The sequence below is a fragment of the Saccopteryx leptura genome, chromosome X (assembly GCF_036850995.1).
Source record: "Saccopteryx leptura isolate mSacLep1 chromosome X, mSacLep1_pri_phased_curated, whole genome shotgun sequence".
Lineage (NCBI taxonomy): Eukaryota > Metazoa > Chordata > Mammalia > Chiroptera > Emballonuridae > Saccopteryx > Saccopteryx leptura.
This window is the reverse complement of record NC_089516.1, coordinates 109884358-109907417: the sequence shown is the minus strand read 5'-3', so window position 1 is coordinate 109907417 and position 23060 is coordinate 109884358. Positions and strand designations below refer to the sequence as shown.

At 41.1% G+C, this 23060-nt stretch overlaps 1 protein-coding gene across 2 annotated transcripts in view; it reads right to left on the bottom strand.

Moving 5' to 3' along the window:
* Window positions 1–23060, bottom strand: part of DOCK11 (dedicator of cytokinesis 11) — a 235505-nt gene that overhangs the window by 97848 nt on the left and 114597 nt on the right. For both annotated transcript variants that reach the window (XM_066357342.1, XM_066357343.1), the window contains exons 21-28: window positions 19847–19968; window positions 19250–19336; window positions 17037–17126; window positions 10890–11008; window positions 9262–9331; window positions 9056–9181; window positions 4880–4951; window positions 3088–3234 (exon numbers count right to left, since the gene is read on the bottom strand). In XM_066357342.1, coding sequence (XP_066213439.1) covers window positions 3088–3234; window positions 4880–4951; window positions 9056–9181; window positions 9262–9331; window positions 10890–11008; window positions 17037–17126; window positions 19250–19336; window positions 19847–19968 — 833 coding nt within the window. The remainder of the gene's footprint in view (window positions 1–3087; window positions 3235–4879; window positions 4952–9055; window positions 9182–9261; window positions 9332–10889; window positions 11009–17036; window positions 17127–19249; window positions 19337–19846; window positions 19969–23060) is intronic.

The following is a 23060-nucleotide window of genomic DNA, read 5'->3' as shown; positions in this document are numbered from 1 at the left end:
CACACAGGAGAAATGCTCATCTGCTTCTCCACCCTTTCCCCTCTCCTTTCTTTGTCTCTCTTTCCCTCCCACAGCCAAGGCTCCATCGGAGCAAAGTTGGCTCCATGGCCTCCACCTCAGGCACTAGAATGGCTCCAGGTGAAATGGAGCAACACTCCAGATGGGCAGAGCATCGCCCCCTAGTGAGCATACCAAGTAGATCCCTGTTGGGGCACATGCAGGAGTCTGTCTCTGTCTCCCTGCTTCTCACTTCAGAAAAATACAAAAAAAATATATGTAGAGCACAATAGGAAGTATATAAAGGACAGGTAAAACCAGTAGGGGTGATGGACACTACACAGGAAAGGTAGGGAGGAGCTGAGCCTCTAAAGATGAACGGAGTATGCCAGGCATATGGGGGGGGTGGAATTTATCTTCTAATTGGTTGTTTTGCCTCTAGTCTTTTCCTTACTTCTTCAATTATACCAGCAATAAAATTATACTCCAAAAAATATTTTTTTTCCATCTGTGGTGGTGCAGTGAATAAAATGTCAACTTAAAACACTGAGGTCCTGAGGTCGCCAGTTTGAAACCCTGGGCTTGCCCGGTCAAGGCACATATGACAAGCAATCAATAAACAACTGAAGTGAAGAAACTGTGAGTTGATATTTCTCATTCCCTCCCCCTCCCCACTCTTCTCTCTGTAAAATCAATAAATGAATCTTTAAAAAAAATCTTTCGTGCTTGACCAGGTGGTGGCGCAGTGGATAGAGCGTCGGACTGGGATGCGGAGGACCCAGGTCCGAGACCCTGAGGTTGCCAGCTTGAGTGTGGGCTCCTCTGGTTTGAGCAAGGCTCACCAGCTTGGACCCAAGGTCGCTGGCTCGAGCAAGGGATCACTCGGTCTGCTGTAGCCCCCCAGTCAAGGCACATATGAGAAATTAATCAATGAACAACTAAGGAACTGCAACAAAGACTTAATGTTTCTCATCTCTCTCCCTTCCTGTCTGTCTGTCCCTATCTGTCCCTCTCTCTGACTCCCTCTGTCTCTGCCACCAAAAATTTTAAAATAAGGCTCCAGTTGCAATGGAGTAAGAGCCCCAGATGGGCGGCAGAGCATCACCTCCTAGTGGGCTTTCCGGATGGACCCCAGTCAGGGCACATGAGAGAGTCTGTCCCTGCCTCCCCTCCTCTCACTAAAAAAAAAAATCTTTCGTGCTTCTCCATTGCATACGAATCACATCTAAATTCCTTGGCCTGATATGTAAGGCCTTCTATCATCTGGCACCAGGTGGCCTTTCCAGCTCTGACTACACACAGCCAAAACTCTGCACACGGCTTTCTTCCTTATTCCTGAACAATTTCTGCATGTGCACACCTCATCTCTGCTCATGGGCCTCTACCTGCAACACCTTCAACCTTGCCTTGGGGAATTATTCTTCTACTCTGTTCTTACTTTCTGGTTATGATCCCTCCCTTTCTTGTTTTCTTGCTGTATTTCTTTTCTTTTTTTTCTCTTCTTGTTGTATTTCTTTTACACTTTCACAATTTAACAGTCAACACACTTTATCTTGTATATGCATTTGAATGTGATTATAAAGATAGCCTTTTGCATCTCTGAACCCTCACATAGAAGTTGGACAAATGTTTGTTGACTTGAATTTAAGTAAATACTGCTATTAAATCAATGATGTTCTAGTACTTTTTTAATAGCAAACTTCAAGTTTAAACTCCACTGAGATTTTACATTTCAGATAGCTTCATCTTGAGTTCACTTTTAAAAAGATATGTGGAAGTTTGGTTTTTAATATACAAAAAGTCTTATGTGATAGTGTTCAAATTTTATTTTTATTATGGCAAAGAGGTCTTATATCAGAAAATCATAGTCTAGAGATTTGAAACTTGACTGTGAGTTTTTAATATGAAAACAAGGGAAATGTTAGACATCTCAACTCCCTGAATAGATTCTTGACCATCAGGTTCTTTTATTTTTTAATTCAGTGAGAGGCGGGGAGGCAGAGACAGCCTCCTGCATGTAGCCCGATTGGGATCTACTCAGCAAGCCCATTAGGGAACATTGCTCTGCTCATCTGAGGAATTGCTCTATTGCTCAGTAACCAAGCTATTTTTAGCACCTGAGGTGGAGGCCATGGAGCCATCCTCAGTGCCCAGGGCCAACTCACTCTACTCAAGCCATGGTTGTAGAAGGAGGAGGAGAAAGAGAGAGAAGTGAGAGGTGGAGGGGAGAGGGAAGGGTAGAGAAGCAGATGGGTGCTTCTCCGTGTTTCTCCTGTGTGCCCTGACCAGGAACCAAACCTGGGACACTTACACACCAGGCCAATGCTCTACCACTGAGCCACCTGCCCAGAGCCAACCATCAGGTTCTAAGTGTAAGGTTGATACATGATGAAGAGTTTTGATGACAGTGGGAGTGGAAAGAAGCGAGGTCAAAATTAAGTGCGTCATAAATTCATGTCTCTTCTCTGCAACAAATCAAATAGCATTGTTACCTACTTTATAGCACAGCAGTCTAGTATTGCCCCTTACATTCTGATCATGAAAAAATATAACAACCAAAGCATTATTTTCCATAACCATAAAAGTTTCTGGTATCTCTCAAACAAAATAATCTTACTGCCTAAAATTAAAAATTTGTATCTACATGCATTAGCAACATGTAGACTGTGGTTACAACATAAATGGGTTGCTTTAATTCAAGAGCTGTAAGTTCAAAAGGCCAACATGGGTCAGAGGAGTGATGTGAATGCATAAAGAGAGCAAGGGTAGCTATGCAGTGGTGGGAGTTTTGGCAACCTATCAAAGGCACTCAATATACATGAAAAAACCTTCATGTGAAACAAGTAAAACATGCCTCTGGCTAAGACACCTGTGTGAGACCTCTGCTTTAATTAATTAGGCATTTTAGTGGGAGAGAAAAAAAATCAAACTTTGGCTGTTTAAACTGATAAATAAATTCACTTACAAGTTCCTCCAGCAGCTTATAAAAGACCTGCTGAATCTCTAGAAATTAGGCAATTTTTTTTTTGGCTTTAAAGATGATGTTGGTGAAGAAAAATTCTTACCATGTTCTGGCTGCCTTTAACTTACCTTCAGGAAGCTAGCCAAACTATAATTAACATTTCTGGACTCTTCAGGAATCTCTGCATAGCGAATAGTCACATGGGGAATTATTGCGAGAAGCAGGGAATGTAAGACATGATGATATGCCTCGGGAAATCTCTGGCCTCTGGGAAGCTTAAATTAAATAAGCACAGAAAAAAGGCAGAGTTGTAAAAGGTCTACATCAATTACCATTTTTTCTATGTACATTCTACGTATCAATGTACTTTTTTTTTTCCTGGAGTATAATTTTCTCCCAACTTAAAATTGACAAATTTTACATAATCATAGGAATGATCTGGACCTCTTATAACTGGCTGGAGCCATCAACAAGAGTAGGTCAGTCTGACCCAACTTTAGAATCATGTCCCTCAGAAGCAGACACATCTCAGGTTTTATTCCATTTTATTTCTCCTGACACAAAAAATATAGGTGCATCCACACAAATGTCAGTAAACCGTTTCTCTGAAAATTATAAATATGAAGTAAATATATATTTTTTAATTTTACAAGTGTTGGCTTTACAATTTGTATAATAAAAAAATTCTTTATACCTTAAAACAGTTTGGAAACACAACTATATTCCAGAAACATAAAAACTGCATAAAGTGTTTTTTACCTTGTACATGCCTTAGCCAGGGGTCCCCAAACTTTTTACACAGGGGGCCAGTTCACTGTCCCTCAGACCGTTGGAGGGCCGCCACATACAGTGCTCCTCTCACTGACCACCAATGAAAGAGGTGCCCCTTCCGGAAGTGTGGGGGGGGGGCGGATAAATGGCCTCAGGGGGCCACATGCGGCCCGCAGGCTGTAGTTTGGGGACGCCTGCCTTAGACCTTTCTAAAAGAAAGGTTGTTTCTGATTTGGTACTTCTTCTACCAAATGAATATTTTCAGCACAGACATTTATAAACCATAAGAAAAATGGAAAGTTTCAAAGATAATGCATTTTACACAGCAAGTGACTAATATGAAAGCATGTACGTGGAAAAGCCATTTAAGATTAGACTTTAAAAAACATGAATTGTCAATGTCAGATCTCAGATATATGCAATACATTTTTTAAAATTATTATAGGATTACTGACTATATTCCCTCTGCTGTACTTTGCAGCCCATCACTATTCTGTAACAACCAATTTATATTTCTTCATCTCTTCACCTTTTTCACCTAGTACCCCAACCCACCTCCCCTCTGGCAACCATCAGTCTGTTCTCTGTATCTGTGAGTCTGTTTCTATTTTGTTTGTTTTCTTATATTGTTCATTAGATTCCACATATAAGTAAAATCATATGGTATTTGTCTTTCTCTGTCTGAGTTATTTCATTGAGCACAGTACACTCTAGGTCCATCCAAGCTTTTGCAAATGGTTAAGATTTTCTTTTCATGGCCATGTAGTATTCCATTGTATATTTGTATCACTACTTCTCTATCCACTCATCTATTGATGGGCCCTTGGGATGCTTCCAGATCTTAGCTATTATAAACAACATTGCAATCAACATATGGGGTGCATATATTCTTTCTAATTAGTGTTCTGGGTTTTTTCAGATATATTCCCAGAAGTGAAATCGCTGGGTCATTCAGACCTATGGAGTTTTTTGAGAAAACCTCCATATTGTTTTCCTTAGTGGCTATGCAATACATTTTTAAAGCAAAATTGAGAAAGCAAAGGGTTAAGAGCCGTTAAATATAAAAAAGAGGTTTTGCATGTCATGACTATCTGTGACTATAAATAGCCTTTTTTATCTATGTTAAGTATTACCTTTAAGCCTGCTTACCTTGATTTTATTCTCTTCCAACAAGTATGTGGCCATAGACTTTGCAATGATTTCAAAGAAAAACCATGAGTACTAAAATAAATAAAAAAAATAAAATCAATCCTTAATAGTTACCCAAATCTTTGAAGCTTAGAAAGTTTAACAAATCCATATAGATCATATAGATCTTATATCTAACTTTAATAACATTTTAAATTGATCTCACCCAGAACTCAAACTATATATATATATACATATATATATGCAAATCATCTTTGACAAAGGAACCAAAAACACACAATGGAGAAAAGAAAGCCTCTTCAATAAATGGTGCTGAGAAAATAAGCCACACGCAAAGAGTGAAACTTGATTACACTTTGTCCCAATGTACAAAATTTAATTCAAGATGGATCAAAGACCAAAACATATGATCTGAAACAGTACTTTACATAGAAGAAAACATAGGTACTAATCTCATGGACCTTGGCAGTAGAGAACATTTTATGAATCTGACTCCAAAGCCAAAGAAGTAAAGGCAAAAATAAATGATTGAGACTGTCAAACTAAAAAGCTTCTGCACAGCAAAACAAAAAGACAGCCAACCAAATGGGAGATGATATTCACAAACAACAGCTCTGACAAGGGGTTAATATCTAAAATATATAAAGAACTAAAAAAACTCAACAACCAACAAGCAAACAATCCAATTTAAAAATGGGGAGAAGACCTAAACAGACACTTCTCTCATGAAGACATACAAACAACAAATCGATGTACGAAAAGATGCTAATTTTTGCTATTAGAGAAATGCAAATGTCAAAACTACAATGAACCTGACTGGTGGTGGTGCAGTGGATGGAATGTCGACCTGGGATGCTGAGGTCCCAGGTTCAAAACCCTGAGATCACTCACTAGCTTAAGCGTGGGGGTGCCAGCTTGAGGGTGGGATTATCGACATGATTCCAAGGTCACTGGCTTGAGTCCAAGGTTGCTGGCTTGAAGAAGGGTCACTGACTGGAGCCCCCCAGCCAAGGCACGTATGAGAAGCAATCAATGAACAACTAAAGTGACACAACTATGAGTTGATGCTTCTCATCTCTCTCTCTCTCTCTCTCTCCCCCCTCTCTCAAAAAACAAAACAAAACAAAAAATCCCCCCAAAAAACTATAATGGGATACCTCCTCACACCTGCTAGATTGGCTGTTATTAACAAGACAGGTAATAACAAATGTTGGAGAGATTGTGGAGGAAAAGGAACCCTCATTCACTGCTGGTGAGAATGTAAATTATTATAGCCATTATGGAAGAAAGTATGGTGGTTCCTCAAAAAATTAAGAATAGAGCTACCATATGACTCAACAATCCTTCTACTGGTTATCTACTCAAAAAGTTCAAAAACATTTATACGTAAAGACATATGTATACCCATGTTCATCACAGCATTTTTTCCTTCTTTTTCAAACAAGAGGAGGGGAGATACAGAGACAGACTCCCACATGCACCTTGACCAGGATCCACTTGGCAACCCCTGTCTGGGGCCAATGCTCTGGTCATCTGGAGCCATCCTCTCAACTAAGCTATTTTTAACACCTGAGGCAGAAGCTCCTTGGAGCCATGGGGCCAACGCACTTGAATAGAGCCACAGCTGCAGGAGGGAAAAGATAGGGAGAAAGAGGGGGAGGAGGAAGAGGAAGGGTGGAGAAGTAGATGGTCAGTTCTCCTGTGTGCCCTGACTGGGATTGAACCTGGGACATCCACATGCTGAGTTGACGCTCTACCATTGAGCCAACTGGCCAGGGCCTCATCACAGCATTATTCACAGTGGCTAAGACATAGAAACAACCAAAATGTTCCTCGATAGATCATTTATAGCAAAATGGTAGGATCTTGATAACATTATACGAAGTGAAATAAGTAAATCAGAAAAAAACAGGAACTGCATTATTCCATACGTAGGTGGGACATAAAAGTGAAACTAAGAGACATTGATAAGAGTGTGGTGGTTACGTGGGGATGGGGGAAAAGGAGAGGGAAATGGGGAGGAGGAGGGGCACAAAGAAAACTAGATAGAAGATGACAGAGGACAATCTGACTTTGGGTGATGGGTATGCAACATAATTGAAAGACAAGATAACCTGGACTTGTTATCTTTGAATATATGTATCCTGATTTATTGATGTCACCCCATTAAAAAAACAAAATTATAAAAAAAAATGTTCCTCGATAGAGAATTGGATAAAGAAGATGTGGTACACATACACAATGGAATACTACTCAGCCATAAGAAATAATGACACAGTGTCATTCACAACATGTATGGACCTTGAGAACATTACACTAAGTGAAATTAGTAAATCAGAAAAAGTTAAGAACTGTATGATTTCACACATAGGTGGGATATAGAACTGAGACTCATGGGTATAGACAAATATGAAGTGGGGCCCTGGCCTGTTGGCTCAGTGGTAGTGTCGGCCTGGCTTGTGGATATCCTGGTTCGATTCACAGCCAGAGCTCATAGGAGAAGCGACCACCTGCCTCTCCACCCTTTCAACTCCTCCTCCTTTTCTTCCCCCCTCCCCCCCGCTATAGCCATGGTTGGACTGGTTCGAGACAGTTGGCCTGAGATGCTGAGGATGGCTCCTGAAGCCTCTGCGTCAGGCACTAAAAATAGTTTGGTTTCTGTGAAATGGCCCCAGATGGGTACAGCACCACCAGTAGGGGGATTGCCGGGTAGATCTTGGTCAGGGTGCATATAGGAGTTTGTTTCTGAGCACCCTCCTCTCACTTAAAAAAAAAAAAAAAGTAAAGAGGTTATCAGAGGGAGGGACTGTGGGAGGGGAATAAAGAGGGATAAATATATAGTGATGGAAAATGACTTGACTTTGTGTGATGTGCACACAATGCAATCAACTGTTCAAATACTATAGAGATGTATACCTGAAACTTAAGCATTCTTCTTGATCAATGTCACCCCATTAAATTTAATTTCTAAATAAAAATAAAGTAACCTCAATTCATAATCAAAGTTTCACAGACAACTTCAAATAATATTGGCAGAAAGGTAATGTTGTACCTGAGAGTCAACTGTGATGTACAAAGGGCTTTTGGTAAGAATGCCTAGAGGAAAGGGGTGTTTTAGCACTGATATTGTTTTGAATTCCTTATACATGGTGATAAAAGAAAACAAACTTATTTTATTATTGCTTTTAAATTCTCTGTAGACCATAAATCTCATGACCGCCTGTACCCAGTGGGGGACCCAACCCTCCCTTGGCACAGCGCTGGGGCGAGCTCATGTAGCATAGATGGGGGCCTACATACTGGAATTTATTTATTTATTTATTTATTTATTTATTTATTTTGTATTTTTCTGAAGCTGGAAACGGGGAGGCAGTCAGACAGACTCCCGCATGCGCCCGACCGGGATCCACCGGCACGCCCACCAGGGGGCGATGCTCTGCTCATCTGGGGCATTGCTCTGTTGCAACCAGAGCCACTGCAGCTCCTGGGGCAGAGGCCAAGGAGCCATCCCCAGCGCCCGGGCCATCTTTGCTCCAATGGAGCCTCAGCTGCGGGAGGGGAAGAGAGAGACAGAGAGGAAGGAGAGGGGGAGGGGTGGAGAAGCAGATGGGCGCTTCTCCTGTGTGCCCTGGCCGGGAATCGAACCCGGGACTTCCGCATGCCAGGCCGACGCTCTACCACCAAGCCAACCGGCCAGGGCCTACATACTGTAATTTAAAGGGTACAGAGAAGCTTCAAGCAGACATATCTTAAGATACCTAAAATGAAATTCTACCATTAACAATAGAAATTGTAAAACTAATGACAATAAGAGCCACTATCTGTGTGCCTACTCTGCAAGAAACAATGTCTTTAATTATATATTAGAAATAGAGGATTGAGGCTCAGAGATGCTAAATAACAGCCCCAGGTCAGAGAACTATTAAGTGGTAAGACACAGGATTCCAACCCAGGTGTACCCAATCCCAAATTTTTCCTATTACACATTGGACAGAGGGCAGGGGGGTGGGGAGGGTGAAGAGAATGAAATTCTGGAGAACATGTGGAAAAGGATGTGCTGTATGGTCATCGTGACGAAGAAAGTGATGGTCATGTGAGAAAATGACGACCGACTAGAACTAAAATGGGAGGGTATCTCTTGCTGCCCTTTTCTCCTGTTGTGTCCTGTATTCTTACCTTTAGCAGTTTGTTTATTGCTAAGAAGTCTGCAGACTGTTTCAATATTGCTATCATCGTAGTAGCCAGAGTTTCATGGATTAGCTGGGCCTGAGGAGCACTTGGTTTTTCAGGTCGGAAGCTATACTACAAATAAAGAAAATGAACCGTAAGACAAAATTCTCACACAAAATCAACTGCTCAGAAAGCAAGCTTACTCCACAAACCTTTATGAAGGATCTCAGATAATTATCCAAGCCTTCTTCATGACACTTCGATACGATATGTAAAAGAACCCTGAAACAACATTCACAGAAGTCAGCATGTCAGGCTACAATTAATTACCATAGTTTGCTTGTTAGATAAGTCCACCACATCTAACCCTAAATATTCCTATCAGTGCCTGAATAATTAAAGGTGAGGGGATTGCAAAAGACGTAACGGTAGTTTGGGTGACAAAAGATTTCTGCATCTAATATGCTAAGGGCCTTGTAAAATATGATCCCTAGTTCAAAAGCGCATATTTTATTTTGGCAACTCAGATGTTTCATCTCCTTTCTAAATCTCTGTATATGTTTGAAGTACAGTCCTGGCTACTACCTAGTAAAGACATCGAGTAAGGTAAATACTGAAATCCCCTCTAGTGAGAAGAAAAGAAAACAAAAAAGAAAAGAAAGTGAGAAGCATGTCAACAGACAGGGAAAGTGGGAAGGGAGAGAGAGGACAGGTATAATGACATGAACTAAAACTGGGATTAAATATAAAAGTCACTGGAAGCTGTCAAGTTAAGAGGTGAGCAGCGCTCCTCACACTTCGGCATGCATCAGAATCCCGAGGGCAGACTGCTCAGCCTCTCTCCCAGAGTGTCTGCCTCTTCAGGTCTGGAGTGAGGCTCAATCATTAGCATTTTAAATAAGCTCCCAGGTGATACTGATGCTGCTGGTCCTGGAACTACATTTTCAGAACCCTTGAGCTAATGCTTCTTAAATTTCCAACCAGACTATCCACCACAGCAAGCGGAAGAGAGCCAACAGTATGTGTCGGTATAGAGAGCTTGAGCCCTGAGGGTGGCAACAGCAGAAGCAGAAACATCCAGCATTGGGCTTCTGGTTTTGTTTTGTTTTGAAGTCTCTTGTTTTAATTTCAAAATTCAGGTTCATTTTGTGTTATATTCTACAATATATCCATATTTGTTTCATAGAAAAATAACCTTCCCTTATCCTTTCAAGTAAAAAATTGAGGGCTCAGGGCCACTGTGTTCAATTTATGAGAGCCACAAGCCACAAGCGGCTATATGAATTTAAATGGAATACAATTAAAAATTCAGTTGGTCAATTACACTAGCCACATTGCAAGTGCTCAATAGCTAAATGTGGCCAATGGCTACCATACTGGATAGCACATGTGTAGCAGTACATTTCCATTACTGGAGAAAGTTCTATTGGATAACACTGGTCAAGGACAATGGTTCTCAAACTCTCAGCATTATGGAATCACTTGGGAAACTAAAAACATACTAATCCTGAGTTATACCGCCATAGGTTCTGGTTTAATTCAGATGAAGTGTGGTCTGGCAGAGGAATTTTTACAAGCTCCCCAGGTGACTCTAACATGCAGTAAAGTGTTAGCTCCCATGCTCAAATAAAACACAGTAAGTTTATCCTGTGGCTCAGGGCACCATTTATCACTGGGGATATAAGTCCCCCAGTCTGAGAAGCATGAAACTAAAGAAGAGTGATATTAAATTTCTGATTTTCAGGTTGTTATTTGGAAGATCAATTCATATTTAAAATAAAAAAAAAAAATGCAAAAGGAAACCAAACTTGCTTCTTTGAATTACAACACCGAAACTCACATGGTGCAGTTGATAGGAACGTCATCTTCATGGGTCATATTTGTGAGAACTCGGAAGAGTTGCATAAGAATTACAGGTAGAAACTGTATCATGACTTGGATCTCCATGGCATGCAAACACTAAAATAAGTCATTATTAGTTATGAAAACAAACAGAAATATGATATAACTTGCAAATGTAAAACAACAAAAAATTAAGTAATGAGAAATACAGTCACTAGAACATAATATGCTCATTTAAATGTGAGCTTCTTGGAACAGGGGATTTTCTTAATTACTCTATCTGCACCTCTATTTTGGCACTTAGATCTTGTTGGTATTACTATTTAATATGAAATGCTTTACTGAAGATAACAAGTGTAACTGAGATAAACAGGTTTTGGAATAAAGACAATTGCATCCTGGTAAACCAACACTCAACTGAGAGTCCATGTGTCTGGAGGTACCAGAGATGCCTACCAGCCCCCAGCACTGTGTTTTACAAGGGAAAGTGAGCCATCAGTTAACCTGGTGAGAAGTGGGATTCAATAAAGGATGTTTCTATATATAGTGGCTTTACACTGGCACCATTTACAAAAGGAAGGTAGCTGTGCATTCTAACACCCTCATAATACAGTGTGTCCGTAAAGTCATGGTGCACTTTTGACCGGTCACAGGAATGCAACAAAAGATAGAAATGTGAAATCTGCACCAAATAAAGGAAAACCCTCCCAGTTTCTGTAGGATGATGTAGCAGCATGTGCACATGTGCAGATGATGACGTAATACCGTGTATACAGTGGAGCAGCCACAGCCATGCCAGTCCAGATGTGGACGGTATAGAGGAAAGTTCAGTGTGTTCTGTGGCTTGCTAAATTCGAATCCTGTGACCAAAGTGCAACATGAATATCGGCGCGTTGATAACGAAGCGCCACCACCTAGGAATAACATTACTCGGTGGGATAAGCAGTTGAAGGAAACTGGCAGTTTGGTGGAAACCCCGTTCTGGTAGGCCATCAGTCAGTGATGAGTCTGTAGAGGCTATACGGGATAGCTACCTAAGGAGCCCTAAAAAATCTGTGTGTGAGCCCACATCGAACTGCACTGAATAGGTATGAAACTGGAAAAAAAAATAAAAAAAGAATAGGTATGAAACTGGGAGAATTTTCACTTTATTTGGTACAAATTTCACATTTCTATTGTCTTAGTTGCTTTCCTGTGACCGGTCAAAAGTGCACCATGACTTTATGGACACACTGTACATTTCTTCAAAGTGCTAGCATTCTCTCTCTAGAGACTGGTGTCTTAACATCAAAAAGAAGAAATGTGTTCACATATATCCAGAAATGATACATGCAGCAAAATTTGTAAAATTTTTCTTATTCCTTCCTTTTTCTCCACATTTATTCATTCACTCACTCATTTAAGCAATCAGCCTACCAAATATTGCAAAGAAATCTCACTGAGTGCTACATCAAGTCAATGGTTAGTGCTATGGGAAATTCCGCGATGAGAAGACAAGCCTCTGTGCCTAAGGAACTCAATATCTATCTTTCAGTCTCCCTGATTTTTGCTCCATCTGCCCACCCTTATTCTAACCATCCCTTTTCAGGACACTATCATCTATATCTGAGTCCCCTCAACAGTGACCTCTTAGATCTCTGTGCAATGTCTCTTCAATCAAATGCATAAGGCAAGATATTGAACTCAAGGAACCCATGGTTTATCTTTCAAGTTTTTCCTTCTTTCCTCTGCCTCTATTAACCTTACTACCATCATCCCTTTTCATGACCTTCTAATCTATAACCAAAATAGACTAATAATTTTCCAGTAGGGTCTCTGTACAATTTTTAAAAGATTTTATTAATTGATTTGAGAGAGAGAGAAGGGGGTAGGAATGGGAAGCATCAACTCATAGTAGTTGCTTCTTGTGCCTTTAAATGGGCAAGCCCAGGGTTTCAAACAGGTGCTCTCAGCATCCCGGGTTGATGCTTTATCCACTTCGCCACCACAGGTCAGGCTGTACAGTTTCTCTCTGATCACTATACACTTAACTCTCATTTCCAAACGAATCTTCCTCAAATACTGATTATATTACGCTAGATGATTCCAAGGTTTTTTTTCTGCCTCCCCGTTATTTTTTTTTCTGCCTCCCCATTATTTTTTTTCTGCCTCCCCATTATCAAGGGCAGCAGGTCTCAATCAGTGGCCACCCTGCCCCCTGCAGGACATCCAACAATGTCTGAAGACATTTTGGATTCTCACAACTCCGAAGGGGTGCTACTGACATCTAGTGGGTAGAGGCCAGGGGTGCTGCTAAACACCCTGCAATGCGCAGGACAGCCTATTACAACAAAGAATTATCCTGCCCAAAATGTCAATAGTGCCAAGGTTGAGAAACTCTGATCTAGGATATTAAGTCCAAGTTACATAAGACCCGACCTGCAGTTTTAGCTGTAACACTCATCATTTTTCACAAGACCACACTGGTGGTGTCTTTACTGATCCTTGCACACATGTATCACATGCATTCCTATTTTTGTGCATTTATTCACAGACTTTAGCCAAACTTTGGCCACCCTTCTGAGTCAAGTTCAAAGCCGCACTTCAATGAAGCCATTCATTCACTCATTTCCAAGGCACACTGACTGAGCCTCCAATTGCCAAACACGTTTAAAACACATCGTTCCTACCATCAAGCCAGGCCCAGTCTATGGTGGAAAAGGGCATGGAACGAAGTCCCTGCAATACAAATGATGAACAGTTCAAGAGTGGTGTGTGCAAATGCACACAGGAAGAAACCACTGATTCTGCAAGTGGGCAGGGAATGTCCGAGAGCAGGAAGTTTAAAGGATAAGCCGGATAATGTACGAGAGAACAGAGAGACAGACATTGCATGAAGAATTCATCTCCCTGCACCACTGTTGCTCCTCAAGAGAGTGGCCAGTGTTCTTTATAAAAGGCATATTATGCCATTTCAAAGCCATTTTCTCCTGGGAGGGGGGCATGAACAAAAAGCTGTCAAGGGCTTCCCATGCCTACAACTCTCTGCCCAGCTCTCCAAATTCATCTCATGCAATACCTTCCCCTCGCTGCTCACTATGCTCTGACTACACTTTTTTTTCTTTCCTTGTCCTTCAAGCGTGCCATCACAGTGGATTACACCTGCTACAATGTCCAGTTATCCTTTTACACAGTCTTGTCACATGCTTGTCTTCCTCTCATTAGTCTCTTCTCAGCTTAACAAGTCATCTCAGAAAGGCCTTCCCCAACAGCTCTATCGAGAAGCTCTCCGTGGTCACGTGAGATCCCATTAACCTGTTCTATTTTCTCCGGAGTACTCATTTCTATCTAAAATTACTTCCTCGGTTATTAGCTCTCTACCCCAGCTACCGCGGGTATGTTGTCGGAATTATTCCCTGTTATATTCCCAGCACCTGTACACTATCTGGTCCTTAGTAGGTGCTTAACACTTGGTGAATAACTAAATAAATGAATAATATCAGGAACCAAAGGGTAAGGTAAAGATGGGAGTCTCTTGTGTTGGTGGTTCCTCAGTTCACTGAAGCCTTTGCACTTACACCCTGTATCCCATGAATGACATGTCATCACATAGTGCTCTGGACTATCGTTTGTACTGCTGACTTCTACTGCCACTTAACCTACATGCTACTGTCTCTCCAATCAGGGAGTAAGATCCCTATGGACATGACCCTAAGTTATTCTTCTTCGCAGCCCACGGCATCAAGGGAAATAGTACATCCATAATAAGAGCTCAACAAATAGTTGTTAAATAATGAAACAGTGTCATTTATGAGGACAGCAAATGACAAGGCTTGGTGAAAGAACAAGACACTAGGAGTTAAGAGACACGTGTCACAGTTTTGGCTCAGCTCAGCTCCACTACTAACCAGCTGAATGGCCATAGTAAGTCATCTTTCATCTAAAAAAAAAATCTTAGCTCTGGCCAGGTAGCTCAGTTGGTTAGAGGGTTGACCTGATACACCCAGGTTGCACGTTGCATCCCCGGTCAGAGCACATACAAGAATCAACCAATGAATGCATAAATAAGTGGAACAACAAATTAATGTTTATCTTTCTCCGTCCCTTCCTCACTCTCTAAAATTAATTTTTAAAACTCTCATTTGGAAAAAAATCTTCAAAATTTCCTTCAGCACTACCAAACACTCGAGAGGTGGTGGGCAATTTCTGTAACCACATGGCATTTCACTCACTGCCACTAGAGGGCGAACGTAAGTCACAAATGTCAGAAATTTCACACTCTTAAAAATACAAGCATGGGTACTTTCTTCTTTCCATTTCTAAATAAAAATAAAAAAATTAAAAAAGAATGCTAGTACACAAAAATGATGTCCTGTTCCATTCAACTCTGTCAGAACCTTTACAAAGTTTCCCCACTGGAGAAAACATCAAAGATCTTAACAAAGAATTCACTCATTCACAGAGCTCGAGTTCTAAACATTACCTGAGGGGAAGATTTGAAATTTCGATGACTATACTTCTTAATGGTAATTAAGAAAATAGCCACGATTTATCGACTATCTCCCTACTTCTACCCTTCTGACATTATATTTTTATATGACAGACAGAACAATACTTTAAAAGCCAAAGTCACAGGCTGTCAGTCCTCTGTTCAAAGCCCTGCAAGGCTTCCCATTTCATTCAGGGTATAATTCAAACTCCTCATCGTGGCTTATGAAACTGTACCCCAGCGCCCCTGCTTCCTTTCCAGTGTGACATCGTATCCCTGTGGGCCAGCCACAGTGGACTTCCTGCTGTCCCCTGATGCACTGAGCAAGCCCCTTGGGGCCTCTGTACTTGCTGTGCCTGGCTCTCACCAAGAAATCCAGAGCTGATGCCCTCATTTTCTTTAGGTCTCTGTCAAATGTCATTTTACCAGAGAGATCTTCCCTGACACTTTCCCTTAAAGAGGGACCTATTATCACCCTTTATTGTCCTTCACTATGTTTTGGTTTTCTTTATAGCACGCATTACTACCAGACACAACGTATATATACACTGCGCACAAAAACTGCGGGATTATTTCAAAACAAATATGAAGCTATAAAATACCCCCTAATTTTTGTGAGCAGTACATGTTCATCTGCCTCCACAAGAAAGCAAGCTCCTTGACAACAAGGACTCTGTTTTCTCCACTTACATTCTCAATGCTTAGAACATGCCTGGCCCATAGGAAGCACTTAAGAAATAAGTGCAGCATGAATGATTACTATATAGCAGACAGATCCCCTTTATCATGCTTCGACCTCACAACCACCCCGGGAGTTGGTGTTATTGTTATCCCTATGTGACAGATGAAGAAACAAATGCTTGGAGAGGTGAAATAACTTGGCCAGGGTCAACCACTGAGCTAGTAAGTCACCGATCTGGGACACAAACTCAGTCTATGATTCCGGAACCCATCTGTGTTACCTCACATCATACCACCTCTCTAAAACGGATTGCACATCTTCATTTCCTGAGAATATCACTAAGGAGTAACATAGGTCCCCAAGGGAAATCCTGTAGAGGCTTCATTTAAAAATGAAAATTCCTCAGACTAGCCACGGCTAACCTAGGAAGGGAGCAGCCAGGGAACAGAGTCCCTCTCAGCTACGTCTTAGGATGTAAACTTCAGTCCTAGCATCTTAAATGAAGTCTTGGGTTCTCCATACATTCGACAAATATGGTACGTCTGAAGACTCCTGTGCAACACGCAGGAACTAGGTTTTTTTAGATGATGGTAGTCTTTCATGCCTGGACACGAGAACCATTTCACATTTTATCCCAAAGCAAAATGATTCCAGTTCTCCTGGCCCCTTTCCGCACAGTGCGCTCCACCTCTCCTGGGCAGTTAGCAGGAAGGGAAAAGAACTGAAAAATCCATTTCTGGAACCGCAATAAACACTGTCATGAGACTTTCCCAAAATATGCTGTGGAATTCTGCCTATAACATTTTCTTCCTAATGTAGCAACTCTGCTTCTAAACAGTCACTTGGTGGAAAAGTATATAACAGAAAGTGTTCTCTGGGGGATACACCGCCGAAAGTATTTTAAAGTGTTAGTTTGATTTTCCACCCCGCATCAAACTGTGGCAACAGAAAGACATCAAAAAGAAACCTTTCACACAAAGCTGCTGTTCATTTACCTTTAAATATTTAATAAGCTCCCCTGGAACTTCTTTCGAGCCTGACTGAATCAGCTGGCAATGATGGAAGAATTTGTGCACATGTAGATCCTGGAAAACAGATGGACACAGCCATATGAAATTTGATTCATTACCCTCAAATGCAATCTCTGCCTTCTCCTCCTTCCTGCATCTTGCAAACCCTATGTATATCCGGGTGTTCTGATGCCCACACACAGCAGCTGCAGCTACCAACATGTGTGTCTGTGTCTCATGGGCCCGCTGACCATCACACAAAGCAGCAAGACCAGGGAAGTTCAGCACGTACCTGAACACATCAGATTGGCCACAATTTATGCCCAACTAATCAACATTCAATTCGTTCTTTGTTGACTGGTAGTATGTCTCAGAAGTTGGGCTGCTTCTACATTTTAATGAAATGAGCAGGAAGAGAAGTTGGAACTGACAGGTGAAGCAAAGATAGCTGCAGGGGTTAACAAAACCATAGCCTCAGGGCCTGACCAGGTGGTGGCGCAGTGGATAGAGTGTCGGACTGGGATGCAGAGGACCCAGGTTCGAGACCCCGAGGTTGCCAGCTTGAGCGCAGGCTCATCTGGTTTGAGCAAAAGCTCACCAGCTTGGACCCAAGGTCGCTGGCTGGAGCAAGGGGTTACTCGGTCTGCTGAAGGCCCGCAGGCAAGGCACATGTGAGAGAGCAATCAATGAACAAGTAAGGTGTTGCAACGCGCAACGAGAAAAACTAATCATTGATGCTTTTCATCTCTCCGTTCCTGTCTGTCCCTGTCTATCCCTCTCTCTGACTCTCTCTCTCTGTCTCTGTAAACACACACACACACCATAGCCTCAGGCACTCAGTGCCCAATCTCCCATGGCACTGCACCAGCCAGTGAGTCCAGCTGTCCTCTATGGAATTTATATACACTGGACAGCACAGAGTAGATCAGGAACTGGAATGAAATTTGGATTTTGACCTGCTTCCTCTAATTATTTCTTGTGTGACCCTGAATAAAGCATCTAACCTGACTGAGCCAGTTTCTCCACCCATAAAATGCTGGTGTGGGCACAGGGAAGTGAGAAGGATCTTGAAGGCCACATCAAGGAGCATGGATTTCACCTTCTCCAGCCCCGATTTTCAAACTGTGCCTGAGGCTTGCCACAGACATTGACTATAATTTCATGGGTACTGAGTCTAAGAGTCAACTGGAGTAGCTAGCCACCCATGATCCACTGACTTCAAATTAGTGCTCAACTCCAGTCTAACCAGGAGAAACGCATCAGACAAATCCCAACAGAAGAGCACCTACAAAATATCTACAAGATACCAGTAACGCCTGAGAACTGACAAGGTCATCAAAAACAAGGAACGTCTGAGAACTTGTCATGGCCAAGAGAAGCCTAAGGAGATCACAACTAAATGTCATGTGTTGTTATTCTGGATAGAATTCTGGAACAGAAAAAAAAGAGCATTATGAGGTAAAACTTTTCTCTGACTGGCTTATTTTAGTCAGCATAAATCCAATGTAAAATTTTTAAAAGTAAAAAAAATAATAATAAAACAGCCAAAACCCAAGGAAATCTGAATAAAGTACAGACCTTATTTAATGATTATGTATCAATTGATTCATTAATTGTCACCAATGTGTCATACCGATATCAGAGGTTAGTAACAGGAGAAACGAGGTACAGAGTATACGAGAATGCTGGACTATCCTTACAACTTCTCTCTAAATCAAAAACTTTTCAAAAAAATAACAAATTTTTTAAATGGTGGTAATATCCTCCATATTCCTTTCAGAATGTTATGAGGGTTGAATCCACTAATGGGAATAAAAGGATTTTGTAATTTGAGAAGAATTATGAAATTTGAGCTACTATTTTTTAAATTTCTTTTTCTATTTATTGATTTTGGTGAGAGAAGAAGGGAGAGATAGTGAGATAGAGACAGAGACAGAGAGAGAGAGAGAAACACTGATCTGTTCCTGTATGTGCCCTGACCAAGGATCGAACCAGCAACCTCTGTGCTTTGGGATGATGCTCTAACCAACTAAGCTATTTGGCTAAGCTATTATTATTATTAAGAATAATGTTATTACGAATAAGAAAGTCTTTCAGGGCACAACTTCTCTAAAGATGTAGTAGTCAAATATAGTGTATTTTAATTATGAAATATACTCAAGTATTAATATTGATAAAATTCAGATAATGCAACTTACTTGAGTATAAATGGTAGACTCCAAGTGGCTTCTAATCTTCAACAAAGGCTTTGCACCATCTACCCATTTAATATCCACATTAGATTGCTATGAACAGAAAATACACACATGAGTTTCTGTAACATAGGAATGAATTGATGAAGAACATATCATTCACATCTTTATGCATTTCAGCTTTTTTAAGAAAACAAATGAGTTAGCTTCACAAAAAGGGGATTATTGGAGAAAATAACCTGCCTTTAGAATAAATGTATCCTAGGTCATTTTGAATTTCCGATCCTTTGCAGGCTGATATTTTGATGAATTACAGTAAAAATGAATTACAAAATAAATTATTTTTAAAATGAAGCACCAAATCCAAACCCCAGTATTTGAAACTATTGTTAGAATCAACGGACATGCAGTTATTTTGTCAGACTATTACGAATGTTTCTAATCATTCATTTTTCCATGTGTAGCTTTGTTGTGAACCAGCATCAGTCCCCAGATTCCACTTTGACTTGCTATCAACTCGACTAAACCATCAATAGTCCGACAGAATTCTACTTTTTCAATATTTCATCATGCGTACTTCAACACATGCAGATATTTTCCTACCCTTCTTGATTCTGCATCCTTCAGATTCAAGTAGCCTGGGGGAAGATTGGCTGAAACTGGCAGCTGCTGCTCAAATGTGATGATTCTACCATCCTTCAGCAAAGGTACCCAGGCAAAGCCAACTGTTAAGACAATGAGCAACCGTGAGAAATGAAACCGCAAATGCAATTAGCTATACGAGAGTCTCAGTGCTGAGGAGCAGGAAAGGGTGGTGACGTTTCCGGGGATCTAGATGTGGGAGTCCAGGTGCTGGGCAATCTGAGTTTTGGGGAAGAAATAATGCATTTGGGTCGCTTCCTAACCTCACCATTGTCAATAAGTTATTTACTTTATTTCCTTGACTATAAAATAGGAACAACAACACATAGTCTTTCCTTCTAACAGAGTTATAGAGAGACCCAAGTAAGCTAATGTATGAAAACATTTGAAAATGTGAAAAGTGCATCAATATCATTATCTTTACACTTTGGGGATAATTTTGGGTAGACTTATTTTTTAAAGATTGAGTTCTCTCGTCTGCTCTGATTGAGAGTGCAGTCCCATATCTGAGCCTATCTCAGATGGCAATCACCGAGGTTCAGAATTTCTTCTGCAATCCTTGGGTCAAGGACTACGAAAGATTAAGGTTGTATTCCGTATTTACACAAGGCATTATCTGCTTGGACAGCTTTCCTGATTACAGAAGAAAGAGCTCTAGTAGGAGAATGCAGCCAGGGCATAGTGTTTACAACTTGAACCCACTGAGAGAGAGTCCCCCGGTCTCTACACTTCTTAACAGTTCTACCCAAAAGAGCCTCTTGGCTTTGTATTAGAAAACTCATCATGTTCTAGCTAAGAAAGCCAGAACCATCTGTGTCAGTATTTCCATTATAGACATTACTCTCGGCATCAAGCGTTTATAACTCAGACGTAAAAAGCTTGCTCTGGATGAAGTTTTGGCATTTGAGAGGGAGTGCTGGCTGGAGAACACTTTTTAAAGCCATTGCTTTCTGATTTTTTAAAAATTCTTTGCGTGAGTGTGTGTCTGTGCATGAATGTGTGTATGTGTGTGCATGTGTTTATACTATGAACACAGAAGTCAACACAAATCTGGTTAAAATATTTTCACTCACATGTTTAATTTGGCAAATGCTTTAATTCATAAAAGGAGACTAATAGGTTACTTTCTCTAAGTAGACTAAATGGTTTTCTCAGACCCTGAAACACATCTGAAGGGCATCATTATTAGGACGACTTCAGAAATAGTTTACCCAGAACTATTCTTTTATAAAAGGCATAGGAAAGCAACGTGAACAGAAGAAATACTCAAAAGGACTCTGTCCAAATAATTAAACTGAAACTTAGACAAATGAGAAAAAGTTTACCTGTCCAAAAAAAAAAAAGCCAGGAAAATACATTTCTTGTTCTCGGTAGTATTTTTTTTCTCACAGAAATTTTTATTGAGATATAACTCAGATACTATACAATTCATTTATTCAAAATACAATGCAATGGTTTTTATGACAGTCACAAAGTTGTGCATCCCTTGCCACTAATTCCAGACTTCATTGATTACACCAAAAGAGACTCCATATCCCCTAGAAGTCACTCCCTACCTAGCCTTTCCCCTAGTCCCTAGCAACCACTAATTTACTCTCTGTCTCTGTGGAATCGCTTACGCAACATTTTTACACTGTGAATTCATCCCAGCAAGGCCAAGTGTGTCTCTCAGTCAAAAATGATACAGACCACTTGGAAACTTTAAAGCTACAATGTCAAGTACATGCCATCTGGCTCTAAGATATGAAGCTACTGAAAGAATGAACAATTAAAAGCACTGAGTGGCATATAAAATAACAGTGTCATGCTCCACTGAGCACCTTGCCCACTTCTGCCTAAGATTTGGACAATGAAATAGTAATTTGTCTCTCTGGAGGTATACTATCATGAGTTCCCATTGTTCTGCTAGATTTGTTCTCAACCCTCAAGGTTCCTGCCCTGAACAAACTGCAATTTTGGGGAGGGGTTATAGAACAGGACCACACTACCCACAAAGGAAACTTCCTAACATTCAGTCCTGTCACCTACCAGCCAGCCATCTCTCAGATGTCAAACTCAACACTGGTCCAAAACCTATCATTCCCACGTGCAATTCTATTACTTGGCAATACAACTGTCCCTTGAATAACATGGGAATTAGGAGCACCAACCATCACACAGTCAAGAATCTGCATATAGTTTCAATCAGTCCTCTGTCCAGGTGATTCCCAACCACCAGTTGAGCTTTGAACAACGAAGGTTTGAACTGTGTGGGTCAACTGAAAAAATCTAGTATATGTGGATCCACACAATGCAAACCCATGTTATCCAAGGGTCAACTGTACCTTCTTTCCAGTTTGGAAACTTCAGTGCTGACTCTGAGTCATCTCTCTAGAAGCCATTCATTTGCCAGGACCAACATATTCTTGTTCTGCAATTCTCATTTTCTCCATCCCCCTGCTGCTACCAGAGTATGTCCCCTTTCTTTCCTGGGCTTTGAAATACCGCCTAACTGGTGTTCCTTCCTTCCTTCCTTCTTCCTGCTCTAACTCACCTCACCCCTTATACTGCTGCCTGATTGGATTTCCTGCACAACAGCCCTTAACTGGTGTGTATAACGTGTTAATATATTCATATTGGTGACAGAATAAAATCAATCCAGTCTGCATTCAGGACTTTCCACAATATGACACTTCTTTTTCAACCTGCTATCATATTATTCGTCTCCCAGCATCCTAAGCCTTGATTGTATTGAACTACTTGGGCTCCCTGTCCATTTCCCTCAGCACTCTGCCTCTGCACAAGCTGTTGCTTTATCCTAGAATCTTCTACTTTCCTGTCGTGACTGCATTATCAAAGTCTACCTTGCCCCTAAGGCCTCACCCAAACACTTGCACCTCCTGGAAGCCTTCCCTGATTCCCAGCCATTTGTCCCTCCACCAGCTGAAGTAATAAGTCACCCTTCTCTGAGATTACACAGCACCACTTTTTTTTTTTTTTTTTTTTTCACTTTTCCAAAGCTGGAAACAGGGAGGCAGTCAGATAGACTCCCGCATGCACCCAACCGGGATCCACCCGGCATGCCCACCAGGGGGCGATGCTCTGCCCCTCTGGGGCGTCGCTCTGTTGCATCCAGAGCCATTCTAGCGCCTGAGGCAGAGGCCAGAGAGCCATCCTCAGCACCCGGGCAAAGTTT